We start from the raw sequence: 13651 nt of genomic DNA, 5'->3' as shown, positions 1-13651 counted from the left end.
AGAGTTTGTATTAAGGCGATATAATGGTTTATCTATACTGAGTGAGTTGGTTCCATAAGTGTGCATAAGATTATAGCTTCAAAAGGTTAGCCACTCCTTGCCTAAGTGTATTTTGTAGAACAACCACTTCCAAGTGGCATGAGGAATCTATTTTCATTACTGCAAGTGGGTGGGGAAGGGGTATACTGTGAAGAGATAGATGGCTATGGAATGTATACACTGCTGGTGGAATTTGTTCACAAAAAACATTCAAGAATAGCATGAAAATCTTGAAACTAAGTTTCTCTTTTGAAAATTATAAAGGGAAATTGTAGGAAAATATTAATGCGTTTTCTGTGCTAATTTCAATTATTTATCTCTGCAAATACAACTGGAAACATAAATAACCGTCACCTCAAGACACTGTATTATTTCCCAGTAGTCTCATTCAAGGTGAATATTCTTGCTATACAAGCAGCATGCGACTCCTGCATCTATATAAATGTAAAAATTTACATCTGCACTTTGGCCTCTTGTGCTTAGAAGGCTTAATGATTCAATTTATGGCCATATTGGGACCCACCTAGAACATAAGACTATAAAAATACAGAATCAATGGTGTTGTTTTTTTTAAAAAAGGCATATAAAAGCATCCTGTAGAGAGAAATCTGACTTTCAGCTTTTTTCTTTTTTTTTAATCTAGGCTGAATGTCACAGACCTTTTACTTTTACTGTTATGTAATTATAATATTAATAGTCCCATACACTTACAATTTCAAAAAAATTTGATGTGTGCAAAGAAATGCTGAAAACATCAATTTTAAACTCTGACAGTTCATTACACTATAAGTACATTACAGCCCTCAGGTTACAGTATGAAAGAAAGAAAGAAAGAAAGAAAGAAAGAAAGAAAGAAAGAAAGAAAGAAAGAAAGAAAGAAAGAAAGAAAGAAAGAAAGAAAGAAAGAAAGAAAGAAAGAAAGAATTATCATCTTATTCATGTTCCAAGGTTAAAAGAGTTGTTAGTTGTTAAAACATTTCATTACAGATGCTCTATGTAAAGTCTGGATTTGGAACAGATTTTGGCATCTTTTCAGTCTAGAATAGCCCAACAGGAATGTTTCAGAAATAAAAGAAACTTTGAACAGAGATCAGACTTGAAATCTTCAGCAATACTGCTTTTCTTGTTTCTGGAACACATCATCTTACACACTTGAATCACTAATGACAAGGATTTATTGCTAAAGCTTTAATGGTTACTTTCTAATTAGCTTAAAATCTCAAGACAGTGCTAAAATGAGTTCCCCCTCCAATGGATACATCACTGAAAGACAATTTTTTAAAAAATACCTCAAAAGGTGTGCTACAACACCTGGCCCATACCAGTCTCCAGCTATTTTTCCTGACTTGTTTCCATATTCTATCAGGCGATGCAAGCTAAAATTTGCAAGTGGAGAATCGCCAAACCAAGATATTATTTTTCGATGACAGTGTTCATCCCTCCTTTCTCTGCTCCCCCAGTCCACCTTGGGGGTTTGCTTGCAGTGGCTTGACTGATTCTTGAATTCTCTCCCCTCTGTTCGTGATGCTTCAAGTGATTCAGTGAGCTTTTTTACTGTGTGACTTGTCCACGATTCAGAGTCTGAATTTTCAGTGACAAACGCATCTGGCCATGTCCAGTCTACAACAGTATTAAAAACATACCATATATTTGTTTTTAGCATCAAATGTTTTTCCTGATGGTAACAAATTTAATTTTTAAAATTTATTTTAAATTGGTTAATATTAACTTGTGATATTTGAAAGGCCTTTAAAGTTAGCTATTCTCTCAACTAAACACTACAGATGGACAATTTAGCAACAGCAAGAGTATCTCAGAGTTTCTGAATAGAAGTACAACAATGTTAGTTTTATAACAATTTCATCACAACACAGAAATCTTTTCATGTGAAACAAAATTAAGGAGCATCAGCGAGTTAAAGAGTGTAAATGAATTATGCCAAACTTAACCACTAAGTTTTTTCAGCTGTATTGTTTTTCATTTATCAAATAATTCAACAGTGCATCCAAAGAGTTATAAAACAAAATTATTTTAATTTGTATATCAAATTATTAAATGGACATTTTTTTCAAAAAGTTTTACAATCAAGTAGTGAAACTCATTGCCACAAGATATTGCCTTAACAGAATTTAGGAACAGACCTTGCTACATCTCCCTCACTTAAGGGCTGAGGAGCTTTTAGATGTGGTGTAGATGTGGAGAAGGAGGAAGGTTGCCGGTGCCACTGGTCTCCACCAGCTGATGTCCCCACCCCCAGGCATGGCCGCAGTGTCGCCTGGGAAATTTGCTGCCACCCAGGTGCCACCAAGACCGGTGCAAATGGAGTTGGTGGAAGGCCCCGAAAGGAGTTTCAGAGGCATGTTGGGGCGGAACCGAGGGGAGGGGGACTTACACCACATCCAGAGCCCATTCACTTTGTCCTGAAGAAAAGAGTGGCAGAAGGAAACATACATTTTCCATCCTCCCCTCCCAGCAGCTCCTGAACAGGTATTAGTTGTGGTGGCCCCTTTTGCTGGCTCTGCTTCCACCGGCCTTCAAGGAGTTGGATTGCTCTGCCCATCAGAGAGAAATGTCAAGGTATCTTTGACAGAAATATTAAAAGAACCACAACAAAAAATGTTTAGGGAAGCATTCACACTCGTGCTTGCCAAACATATGATAGAAAATGACACTATTTTTGATAAAAGATTGCAGAATTATGTTTTTTGCAGAGTTTCACAATTTCCACCATCACGTCCCCTCACACTGGAATTTTTATATTCTTAATAAGGCATCCAGAATAAAAACCAATTAAATGTTGCATGCAATTATTTAATTTGCAAGACTAACACATTCTGCATCCTCAGAAACACCTATGGCCCAATTCCCATGATTACTCATTCCCTCAAATAAAAATCTAAACATATTTGAATCTGTCGACAAATCTTGAGAACTTGCCTCTACCAAGAAAGTGAAGAATAAGCCCTTGTGCTAGAAGCATCTGGCCAGTCCTGAGGGTACAACCCCAGCCACAGTCTGTTGTTAAAGCTGAGCCCTTGATTTGAGGAAATTCTTCTCTGTATGTTAGCCATATTCTAGAAATAAAGTCTTTACGGAACTCTTCAACATTTCTTGAAATCCCTTCGCCTGGTATATCATAATGTGACCCATTTGGTGACATTTCACTTGACTCTATAAGAGAGAGACATAACAAGTTAAAGTTGTTAGTAAAGTTAACTAAGACAATATTTGTTTTAAATAAGTTAAAAACAGCAATGTCAATATTGTACAGTATATCTATTAACAGTATACAGCCCATTGTGAGAAACAGGTAATTTCCTAAGCAATAATAAAAACAATAATTGTAACTGGTGCTTACAGGCATTTGCCATAGGGAATTAATATAAGGGTAAACGCTTTAAATTAGAATACTTAAAGGCATTGTCAGACAAAGATTTCTATAAAAATTGGAAAGAAAACAGAGACAGCTGCTGGTTTGGATTGGTTCTGGTTATATTATTCTCCCATATTACAGAAACAACAAACCTGCATTATCTTTTTTGCAAAAAGGAAAACTGAAGAAAATACTGTAACTGACATTAAGGCAGGACTTATCATATAGGCACAGTCATTGCCTACATACCTAGGAACTGGCACAGGAAATAACAAAGCCCTGTTTTCCCACTTAGCGCAGGCTCACACACTACTGTAGGGAATTTGCGGCCCGTGCATGCCTCTCATTCTCTAGCCAGCCCTCCTCTGCCTCCACTCATCAAGATCCTTAACAAAGCAGAGAGGGCCTGGGAGGCGTGTGTTGGCTCCTCGTTCCCTGGATTGGGCCAGCATCTGTATGCACAACTTTGTGTGGGCTGAAAGGGGGAAAACAGGCCTTTGTCCTTCACATATGGGCTGTAAGTCTTTTCAGGCATTCACTTATTACAAGTGGAAAACTGATGGTGCAGTAAGAGATATGCATCAAAAAAATAGTGTCCATTTGGACCGAAGGCTAGCCACATGGTTATGGCACATACCATCAGTCTGGAAATGGTAACATTTTCCCAGCAAAAAGACAGGAGAATTTCTGCTGAAGTAAGTTTTTGTTTTCAACACCCAGCCTGTAAAGAAACAGAAAAACAAAATAAAATATTTCAAAATGATCTCCAGGCTGACTTTAATAACGTTTGCAGATAACAAGGGAGAAAATAAAAATAAGAAGTCTGTTTTTATAAAAACCAAGTTTCTCTGCTTTAAACAATACAAATAGGGTTTAAGTTATTCTTATGCTAAATCTGTTGAATATTTTTGGCTGATATCTGCATAATGAAGATATCTTGCAATTTCAAAGTATCGTAACAAAGCACTTTAAAAAACACAATAAAAAGTGAACTTTATTCCTACCCCTTCCAGACAGGAGAAATGTGGAAATATAGTACTGAGAGATGGCACTGATTAATTCATAGAAAGTTCTAAGACTCTTCTTAGTTTCTTGTAAACCACCTTGCAATCTTGTTTGAGACAAGCAGTATATACAATGTTTTAAATAACTATTTATTTATACAAATAATATAGATCCAACACACTCTGCCCCTCTGAAAGGTGACACTCAAAACCGCAAACAAAGTATAAAAGCAAATACAAAAATATGTTCAGTCCCTAACACATGGGGAGGGGTAAGGGCTACAGGAACAACCATGGAAACATGTGGGACAGGAGGACCCACAGACTCATCTCTGCTCTCCTCGCACAGGGAAGAGAAAGGCTAAATAGGGCTTAAAAAACAACTAGATGAAAAACTAAAAGCACATTAAAATTTAGAACAAGAGAGCCAGGACTAACAATAAAATTAAGCAGTAATAATAATAATAATAATAAATTTAATTTATGTGTCGCCTATCTGGCCAGTGGCCACTCTAGGCGATGTACATACAATAAATATAGCAAAATACAATACAAAAAAAAAAAAGAATCAAAGGCTTGTTTTAAAGAAGACAAGTCTCCAAATAGTTTGTTTTTGAACTTCTCTTTACCTAGGGCAGAATCCTGGCAAAAACCTAATGGAAGATTATCTTTAAGTTTTGTTAGGAACTGCAAAACAACAGTTGCTCTTTGGATTATTTCTGCACAGAATTTCATATATATATTATTTTCTCATAGTATCTTCTTCTCCCCCTTTTCTATCAAGTTCCTCCCAATACATGACAACAGAAAGGATTCCCCCCGTCACTTATATATGACAACCTGAAATCCACTGATTTCTCAACAGACAAGCTGCTGCTAACCATTTAACTGCAAATTCTCTTTTTAACAGTGAGAAAGAACAGGTTTCCAAAGAGGTGCAGAAGTTTCTGGAAGGAAAAATTTGTCAGCTGATATAGCTGTAATGTAACCCCTTTCCTGCTCATGGCTATGGCAGTTTCATGCTTCGCCAACATCTCAACTCGTAAGATGACAAGTAGGTCTGTCCATAGATGCTCTCCAAGAGAAGAGCTTAGCTTTGCAAGCTAAACTATTGGTTTTCAATTGGTGGGTTGGGACCCATTAGTGGGCTGTGGCCTCATCTAAGGCATGTCGCATATACAAAAATATGTGGTAAAAAAAAATGGGTTACCAGCTGCTTGTTTGGGTTAAGATGGGTTCTGTGAAAAGATTGAGCTAAACCATGGTTTGGCTACACAGCTGGGATCCTAAGGAAGGATAAAGCAACTAAATGTCATTAACACTGAACAGTTATATCACTGGCCTGATTCAGACACAATACTAAACTATGGTTCATGCATTTTCCCCTCTGGCACAGCAGGAAATGAGATCAGAAGTTTTCCCTTTTATTTTCAGTTAACTGCAGTTTAGATTATAACCGAACCCTAAACTATGGTTTAGAAAATCAAGCCAACTTCATAGATCATGGCTTGAAGCTGGCTTGTTTTCCTAAGCTGTAGGTAAGAGTCACCACAGTTTTTCTGGTTTAGACATAATGTTAAACAAAGACTAGTTGACATGTAAATGAAAACTTCCGATCTCCTTTTCGCAGGCATGCTGAAGGAAGAGAGACGGGAAGGAAGTTGATGTGCCCAAGAATCATTCACATAATGCTCAATAGTTTTAACATTACAACTGAATTAGTCCATTGGGCCTCAGTGATCTGAAAGGGACTCAAGTACTCTCATTTTCTCTCCTGTGCAAATCTCCCTGTCCTTCTCTTGTAGCAATAATGTTACATCTGCACCAGTGCTAGCAATAGCTAATACTAACTGGGGTTAGCAAACCAGCTTGAGTCATTTGCAACAATGTACAAATGGTTTTCAAAGATGAGGTTGCATTCTTTCATTAATTTTTTAAGTGATACCATTTATTGTGTTTCACTTACTGTATTTCATATTGTGCCACGCAGACATAAACTTTGATTTTATTTTCTCTACTTCATCTGTCCCTGTGGCTTCCATATTCAGATTCAAAATGAAAAGCCATCACTGTCTCGAGAGAAGCTAATTTCTGCTACTGCAAAAGGAAAGAAATAAGCACGTCCATGAACACTCAGGGCATAACTAAGCATGCTTATGTTATTAGGTGGTTAAACCTATTGTGACTAGGAAGACCGATAAAATCTCAAAATCCTCCACTTGCAGAAAGAAAAGCAATTGCAACTTCTATGAATAAGTAATAAAAACATTTGATTCCAAATATACAACAGTAAAATTATCGTGCAAAGCTAAATAAAACATAATGTCCTCCAATTGCTCTCTCTTTCACAGTAAGCTATCCTGTGAACATAGACTATATTGGTGTACATCTGAGAACACCTAAACACTAATTGGAAGGCAGAGAAAAATATTTGAATTGCTGTAAAAGGGACACCGTTTTACATTATGTCTATTCTGTTCAGAAACAGGACTCTAGGCTCATGAATATTAACACTCCATTTAAGAGAGTTGGGTTCTATCCCAGTCCAAAATGTGTTAAGAAGGGAAATCTAGGATGCAAAAATAGGAGTATGCTTAAGAAGAAAAACATTACCAAACCAAGTCTTTTGTTATACATAAGATTATTCTTGGGGGGGGGGGAGCTACTTTAAAAATCCACTAAGAAAATTTACACATTACATGACTTTCAATTATTGAATTGAATCGAAACTTTATTTTTACCCCGCCCTTTTTCCAAACTGGAACTCAGGGCGGCTTGCAAATAAAACTACATGTAGTTAAAAACATAGAAAAACATACAATTAAAATACAATTAAACTATGCACAACCTTAAAACCGTAAAAGGCACTTAAAAATCTAAAAACAATTTAAAATAATACAGATAATAATATAAAACAATAAAACAAGCCTTGTAAAGCCCAATCCTAAACACCTTCTATCCCAAAACCCTGTCGGAATAAAAAAGTCTTTACTTGCCGACGGAAGGATGGCAAGGAGGGGGCCATTCATGCCTCCCTAGGAAGGGAGTTCCAGAACCTAGGAGCAGTCACCGAGAAGGCCCTATCTCGCATCCCAACCAATCGCACTTGCGAGGCAGGCCCTTATAGTAAAAGAATACAACTAAAGGTAGATGTTTTGACTCAAAAATTTCAGAATCCATATTAATGCAATACTTTTATCATCCCAATCAAAATATCACAAAATAGTATGCCAGCTTTCAAGTTCTACAGAACTCTTCATCAGGCTAGATAGTAAACAGAGCAAAGGGTAGAGGAGAAAAAAGGTTGGCTGATGGTAAACTAGCCACCCTAGTCAGAGGCAGCATGCTTCTGAAAACCAGTTGCCGGAAGCCTCAGGAGGGGAGAGTGTTCTTGCACTCAGGTCCTGCTTGCAGGCTTCCCCCAGGCACCTGGTTGGCCACTGTGAGAACAGGATGCTGGACTAGATGGGCCACTGGCCTGATCCAGCAGGCTCTTCTTGTGTTCTTATGTTCTTAAAGCTGTAGAGGGTGCATTAAGTCCAAGTTTTAAGATGGCACATGAGGTTACCATCTAGCCTGATAGAACAGTTCTGAAGAACTTGAAAGCTTGCACACTATTTTGTGACATTTTGATTAGCCTAGTAAATGTATTGCCCCAATATGGATTTTGGTATGAAGAATGAATGCTTACCTTACTTTCTACTTTGGTAAATATTTGCGTTGAAAGACAGCTCAGCAAACACAACAAGACTAATAAAGAAGGAATTTTTTCATAGGATAAGTGCTTAATTTTGCTGAGATACATGAACTGACAGCTTATTACACAAACTATGCTAAATGGAAGGAGATAGGTGCATCAGGATTCCTTTTAACAATCATGTGTTATGTTTACATAGCTTTAGAAAGAAGGGAGAATTGACACTTCACACAATCAGATTTTGTCAGTGGCTTTGTCTGGGTGGCTGGTAAAAGATCAGCTTCTGTGGGTTTGATTTCTTTTATTGCCTTTTTAAGAATCTATCAAGTACATTCATAAAGCGAAATTTGGTCTGCATGGCCAGTAATACATCCCATAAGTGCAAGGATTTCTGCTTGCACAATGGGACTTCCTCCCTAAATCTGTTTCAAAGTACAGATTTTAGTACAGATTTAGGGAGCGCATGGGGGAGGAGAGGGGAAAGCACCACTGCGCAAGTGGAAATCCTTGCACTGACAGGACACTTGCATGACACAAGCCAGCAGCTCTGAAAATTGTCCCTAGCTATTTCAGGAATAAAAGAAACCCAAGCATCCATCAAGGGTAATGTGGTGGTCTCCAGATGTTAATGGACTCCAATTGTCATCAGCCCCAGCAAGCATGGCCAATGGTTAGGGATGATTGGAGTCCAACAATATCTGGAGGGCACCACATTGGGTACTCCTGTCTTAGTTGAATCTCAAATTTCACTGTTTCTATTTCTTATGTAAAGACAAGCTATCCAAATTTCTTCTCTGTTCTATGAAATTTTTTCAGACAACTTTCCATATTTAACAAATAAAATATAAATAAATGAGAGAATATAGGAAAACTACATTACAGCTTATTCAGTTGCCATATTGATGGTAATCAGCAGGGTGCTCCCATGAATAATGTTTCCAACTGTCCAAGCAATAGCTAGGAGAACTGGGAACAAGCCTGTAGTAGCTAAAGCCAGAAAGCCCCCCCCCCTTCCTGCAGGCAAGGGAAGTAAAACCTTCCTTGGGTCTTACACTGACAAGGTGCCTGGGCATCATGGATGCTTCAGCCAAACTTTCAGCTCCCTGTGACTTTTTTGAGCTTCAGACTTGGAGCTGGGGAGAGTGGCAAAAGACAGTCCATGCCCACATGAAGAGGCAGAGGGTGAGGTCAGTGACAAAGAGAGGCAGAGTCTTGGAACCCAACATTTTGACTTGTCTACCAAAGCTAGTAAAAAATTGTGAACTCATGATTATTACTTACATATCCCAGGACCCAAAGCGAATACAAAAACAATTTATTCAATTAGAGATACGACCACAGATAACATAACATAAGCAATACCATAAGCAGTGACAACGAAGAGGTATACCTACATTGCTTTGTCAGCGAGCTTCTCAGCAAGCAATGTATTCCAGGTTTTTTTTGTTACAGTAATAAGTAAACGGGAAGACAGTAAGCTGCCTAATATCAAGTAAACCATTGGTCCATCTAGCTCAGTATTGTCTACTCTGACTGCCAGCAGCTCCAAAGCTTTAGACAGGGAACATTCTCACCCCTGCCACGGATTGAACCCGAGACCTTCCATATGCAAGGCAGATGTTCTACCACAGTGCTACGGATCTTCCCAGTGCACAAGGCAGTTTGTTCTACTGGGAGGTACACATTTAGTGATGGCAATCCATAAATATGTTCAATCTAGGGAAGGGGATTTACCAATTCATGATCTGACAGCTGAATTCAGAAGGACTTGGAGAGGAGCTTTGAGCCATAGGGACATGGTCAAAAGTATAACCTCTATCTACCCACTTTCTCCCTTCACAGAAATAGCATTATAAGTAGTTACCTCAGCCACTGCCACCTAGGCCAAGATTTTACCAGACTTTGTCCAGTTTAAGTAGGTGCCCACACCATGGGGTGCTCTCAATAGTAGAGCCTGTGCTTTGCATGCCAAACATCCCAGGTTCAAACCCTGGTATCTTCAAGTAGAGCTTAGGAAGACTTCCGTCTGAAACTGAAAACTCACTGCCAGTCAGTGTCGGCAGTACTGAGCTAGGTGTATGAGTGTTCTAACGGTATAAGACTCCTTCCTATGTCTGGGTTATTTGTAAACACTGAACCATACACTGGCTCAGACCATGGGGAATAAAGGGAAAGCATGTTAGAGGGCAGTTATTTCCCTTAAGGGATGGAAAGTGTGAGTTAAGGAGGAAGATTTTTGACTGGGACCAGACAGAGAAGGGAAAGCTTCAGGATAAAAACAAGAGAAAAAAGTAGGTGTAAGTAAGAAGTAACTAGTGCTTTTATCTATATTTATACAGAATATTGGGACTTAGAGGGGTGTGCACTGCAGGTCTGATGGGGGTAATTATATAGTTTCTCTGAGGTAGCTTTGACCAATTTAGATTTGTCTGGAGATGTTCTTCTCATATCACACTGCACTGAGCTCTTAGAATAAAGAAACAGGTTGATATCTAACAGCACAGGAAAAAGAGCAGACCACCAACATCAAGGCATCCTAAATGAGGCTGGCACATATTGTTAGAAAACTTTTAAAAACCCACTAAGGCTGCAATCTTATACCTATATACCTGGAAGTAATCCCCATTGAACTCAGTGGGACTTATTCATGAGCAGACATACATAGGATTGCAGTCTAGATATCATTAAGCAACCAAACTGGATAGATTTTATTTATTATTTGTAACCTTTGTATGCCACTCCACAACACACGAGTTGCCTGGGCAGTTCACAGTAAATAAGTAAAACACACACACATCACTGAAATACAAAGTTATTGACACAGCTGGTCTGAAATGCCCCATTTCAATTGATGTTGGTCCAGAATGACCTGTGTCGTCTCAGTATCGAGATGGAACAATTACATAAATCCTCTTTATGTGGAGGCAGTTCAGGGTGTCTTTATGAATGAATACATTCAGATACATGCCATAACTCCAGATGTGCCTGTGCCCTCATTACAAACTCATTATCCCTACATAAAGCATAGGTTATTATTCCCAAAGTTACATATCTATCAGAAAAAGACCACATTCACACCATGCATTTATTCTGCTATTATTCCACTTTAAGCCATCATGGTGTTGTTTGTGATGGGTGCTGAGGGTTGTTGGTAGGCCCGTTCCCCTCGCAGAGCTACAGTTTCCAGAATGGTTTAACAGTCAGTCCCTCTTCCTAGGGAATTCAGGAAAGTGTAGTTCTATGAAGGGAATGGGGGTCTCCTAACAACTCTCATCTCCCTTTACAAGCTACACTTCCCAGGATTCTTTCTTCTCAGGATGGCTGGGAATTAAGAGTGGAATAAGTGTATGGTGTACATGTCACCAATGTGTATGTGGGGGGGGGGGAGGGAGTCTCTTGTTTCAGACAATTCTCAATATCCTCTTTTTTAAAAATATCAGCATTTGACAATTCTTCTTCCTCGCCAAAGCAAAACTGCCCCCACATAGCTCCTCGCGCTTTCCCAAACCCTAAGGATTTCAAGGGGAAGCCCAAGACACATCAGGGTCCCATAACGACTTGAAATGATTGTGCGCCCTCTTACAAGGGGTCTTCGCACACCAGGACGCCCGCAAAGAAAGGCATGAACCCTGAAGAATCCTAAATCCCTAATTCCCTACCCTGACCCCGGAGTGCACGCTCACCAAGGGCGACGGAGTCACAACGAGGCGAAAACACAGGAGGACCCCTTTAAACTCTTTTTACTTTCCGATCCACCATCGACTCTTTTGACCCACTCCGGCTGCCATAAGCGCCTCTCAGCGCCGTTGCAAATCCCCCAGCGGCATCGCTTCCGGAATGGGGAAGGAAACCAAATTTGCCTACATACCGAGTATCACCACCGTCTGGGGGAATTCAAAATTGCGACTGCCTCATTTGCTAGCTGCGCAGGGACTACAAGTCCCGGAATGCATTGTTCCTCCGCTGTAAGAGAACGCCCCTGCGCTAGGAAAGAAATGTGTTTTGGGAGATGTGGTCTCCCAAGTTTGAAGAACTCAGGCGGTTAGATTCTAGAGAAAACTGGACCGTTGTACACCTCATTTTTTATGACTTATGAAAGTCGTTAGAATTGCTTTCTAGCCAATTGTATATTGTACCAAATAAATTCTGCTCCTGTTTCTTCTAACTTGGCTATTGTCTTGATAAAGCAGAGGACAACTGTAAAATTAGTTTGCAACAGTAACAGGAGAATACTTGCGCCCAGTCTTGCCATTCTTGTTCATTACAGAGCTTGGAAAAGTTACTTTTTTTGAACTACAACTCCCATCAGCCCAATACAGTGGCCATGCTGGCTGGGGCTGATGGGAGTTGTAGTTCAAACAAGTAACTTTTCCAAGCTCTGATTCATTATAACAATTGGCAGACTTTTTGGTGGCTTGTCACAACCTAAATCCACTATGTGGTGACAAATACACACAACACCCACAGCATATGAGAGTTCACAGAGTTTTTCTTACAGTCCTACACTGACTGAAGTAGCCTTGAAAACAGAGAGTCTAGAGTTGCCAGGTGTCTGATTTTCGGCTGGAGATTCTGGATTGTTAGGGCCCTCTCCAGGTCTCTGGGTGAGTCAGCTTAATCTCCAGACTCAGCTTTCATTTAAAAAAAATTAAGTTTCTAGGTGGTCTAGTTCACCAGATATACACCAAAACATCAGCTGCTCAGCAACTTCCCTGAAATGATCTCTTAAGAGGCTGCTCTAACCCCTCCCTTTCAGGTTTGTAGCCAATAAGTGAAGTCAAGGTTGTGATTAACAAGGGATTTCTGGGCCTCCAGGCAATACCTAGACTCCATTGCAAAGGTAGGAAACTATTGTTTTTTCCTGTTTAAACCTTCCCAATAGGAAGCTTTAATCCAATACTTGATTTTCTGGGAGTGAAGCTGCAGTGCTAATCCCACATACCCAGAGGAAACCCCTCTGAATTCAATAGGACTAACTTTTGAGTAGACATGGTTAGGATTGTGCTGTAAATTAATGGGACTTTTGAATGAACATAGCAAAGGATTGTATTTCAGTTACATCTTTCTCTCCCCCTCCAAACCTATGGAATCCTAAATAGCAACATGAATTAATCTGTTGAGTAGGATTATTAGAAATTGTCAAATTAAATATAGGAGATCTCTTACCAAATACGACCACTTAAGTTTTGGAGAAATTGATCTTGAGCTGTTCCTGCTGACAATATTTAGCCAACAAATCCATCTGCTTGTTCAGACCACCCCTTGTCAAAGACAATATAATCCATATCATCTGCATATAAGAGAATACTGATCTTCCTATTTCCTCAAGCACACAGCACTTTTTGTATAGGTGTTTGATTATGCAAACATTTTAAGTGTTCACACAGATATTTTGCCATAGAATGTGCAGCTACCACTTGCTTTCAGATCGTCTTTGTCAGGTCTATAAATAATTGCACAATGTTCCACATCCATCTGCATTTTATTTATTTATTATTTTATTTATACCATGCCCTTCCTTCCAGCAGGAGCCCAGGG

General features: G+C 39.3%; 1 protein-coding gene across 4 annotated transcripts in view; it reads right to left on the bottom strand.

Moving 5' to 3' along the window:
* ATG4C (autophagy related 4C cysteine peptidase) overlaps positions 1–12004 on the bottom strand; it is a 67289-nt gene extending 55285 nt beyond the window's left edge. For 3 of the 4 annotated variants that reach the window (XM_061633287.1, XM_061633286.1, XM_061633288.1), the window contains exons 1-5: positions 11797–12004; positions 6383–6513; positions 4050–4133; positions 2977–3210; positions 1329–1659 (exon numbers count right to left, since the gene is read on the bottom strand). In XM_061633287.1, the coding sequence (XP_061489271.1) occupies positions 1329–1659; positions 2977–3210; positions 4050–4133; positions 6383–6458 (725 nt within the window). In that variant the 5' untranslated portion in view covers positions 6459–6513; positions 11797–12004. The remainder of the gene's footprint in view (positions 1–1328; positions 1660–2976; positions 3211–4049; positions 4134–6382; positions 6514–11796) is intronic. The other variant, XM_061633289.1, reaches the window with a different exon arrangement.
* Between the last annotated feature and the right edge of the window lie 1647 nt (positions 12005–13651).

Source organism: Rhineura floridana, chromosome 6 (genome assembly GCF_030035675.1).
Source record: "Rhineura floridana isolate rRhiFlo1 chromosome 6, rRhiFlo1.hap2, whole genome shotgun sequence".
Classification (NCBI taxonomy): domain Eukaryota; kingdom Metazoa; phylum Chordata; class Lepidosauria; order Squamata; family Rhineuridae; genus Rhineura; species Rhineura floridana.
This window is presented reverse-complemented; position numbering and strand designations above follow the sequence as displayed.